The sequence below is a fragment of a genome, unplaced genomic scaffold (assembly GCF_019419815.1).
Source record: "Pyrus x bretschneideri cultivar Hongxiangsu unplaced genomic scaffold, Pyrus_bretschneideri_v1 Contig5, whole genome shotgun sequence".
Taxonomy (NCBI): Eukaryota; Viridiplantae; Streptophyta; class Magnoliopsida; order Rosales; family Rosaceae; genus Pyrus; species Pyrus x bretschneideri.
In genome coordinates this window covers 5,797,267-5,799,189 of record NW_025999787.1, presented here as the reverse complement: position 1 = coordinate 5,799,189, position 1,923 = coordinate 5,797,267, and the positions used below count along the sequence as shown (strand labels likewise).

At 41.1% G+C, this 1,923-nt stretch overlaps 1 protein-coding gene across 1 annotated transcript; it reads right to left on the bottom strand.

Moving 5' to 3' along the window:
* Positions 1 to 1,100: 1,100 nt before the first annotated feature.
* LOC125470355 lies at positions 1,101 to 1,514 on the bottom strand. Its single transcript, XM_048569316.1, has one exon. It carries the CDS (start codon positions 1,512 to 1,514, stop codon positions 1,101 to 1,103), a length of 414 nt encoding a protein of 137 aa, XP_048425273.1.
* Between the last annotated feature and the right edge of the window lie 409 nt (positions 1,515 to 1,923).

The following is a 1,923-nucleotide window of genomic DNA, read 5'->3' as shown; positions in this document are numbered from 1 at the left end:
GTCGTTGCTCCCTCTTCAATTTTCCACCCAAAATCGACCTAATTTGGTCATGTTTCACGACGAGGTGGCGTTGTGGGTGTTCCGAAGCCACGACATCGGTTCCGCTATTTCTGAAACAAATTTCGTCAACCACCACCACCAATAGAATCCCCTCAACCCTAAGAACAAAGCCCAAACACTGGTTGTGGTGTCAGAACTGTTTTGGAGTCAAATCAAGAACACCCAATTTAAGGGTTTCCGATGGTTCGAGGGCGATTTAAGGTGTTTCCGAGGCGAATTGGACTTCGGCCTAGGTATGAAAGTTGTTTCTCTCATTGAACTCTACTTGCTTGTAAAATTTGGAAATTTTTAGAGTTGGTCGAAATTTAGGGTTTCCGTTCGTCGAAAACTGCCACCCACGACGACGGATGGCCAATGGGCCAATGCTACCATTTTGTACAAATTTTGATATTCTAAATACGAATTTGGTATCCATTGGATGTGTTTCAATCATTAGAACTAATGTTGGATATTTCATTTATTTGGAATATAATCGGAAATGGATTAAGATTGAACATGAACTACGAAAGGCTTAATCCCGTTCAAGGGTACGTAGACAATCTAACAGGGGTTAGATACAGCCTTAAATAATTGAGATTAATCTTTTTTTGGGAATTTGAATTAAGAAAAGAAATTTGTTGATTAATTGTAAATTTTTTTAGGGAAAAGTACATTATTCATTTCAATGAAATAGAACACGTACAAACTGAAGATAGCGTGCATAATGGGCCTCAATAAAACCTTGCAGGGGCTTCCGGTCGAAGGGAAAAGAGTGTCCTGTACAACAAAGAGAACTATCCTTAAATGACAATACATAAAATCATAACCCTACAAACTTTCTTCAAATAAAATATCCCTAAGCAAATCAGGGGGATCTTCAAACCACCTAAGCTAATGGGTACTGCCTAGCCTCATACTTGCAAGCCTATGTGCAGCCGAGTTACAACCTTGCTACACCAAACTTACCTCTGAATCAGGAAAGTATTGGAGCAAAAAACGCAAGTCATTTATTATATTCCTTAATGCAGAACAATCATCCTCCTTGCACTTCATGGTAGCCATCAAAGACTGGAATCACCTTTAAAACTTATCCTTTTACCAGCTGGGCAATATGCCTGTGCCAGCAGCAATGCTTGTTGTGCAGCACAAAGTTTTGCATGAAAAGAAGGACATGTCCACCCCAACGGTCCCGTTGCTGCAGCAACAAACTCACCCATATGGTCACGCTGTACAGCTCCAAAACCTCCCCTTGAACCTTGTTGTATCCACACCCCATCAAAATTACACTTGACCCAATTAACCCCAGGTCTCCGCCACTTCTGCTGAACCTTCATGGATTTTTTCGCTCCCAACTTGTGCCATTTATGGTACTCCTGTAACCAACTTTCCGCTGTAATCAACAAGTCCTGAGGTAACAATCGATTCCCACTCCAAGGCCCATCGTTCCTATTCTTCCATATCATCCAGATGACCATCAATGATAATTAGAACACCAAAACGGAAGGGTGCTTAGCAATATTTGATAACCAAAATACGAACTATTGAGTATCATTCTTTACCCTAATCCCCAAGCCACCAAACCAGACTGCCTTAGCCATATTACAATCCCTTAAGACATGTTCTGTTGATTCACCACTACACCCACATAAGCTACAACAATTGACCACCTCCACTCTCCATTTGGAAATATTACTTTTCGTGGGCAAGTGCATCTAAGCATGCACACCTGACAAATATTTTAACCTTCCTTGGGATGCACACATTCAGTACCTTCCTCAACAGTTTCGTTCGTCTGTCATCAGGTTATGAAGCAGATCCGCTAACCTCATCACCTACTGCAGAACCAATAAACATCTCCATATGATAGGCACTTCTAACATAAAA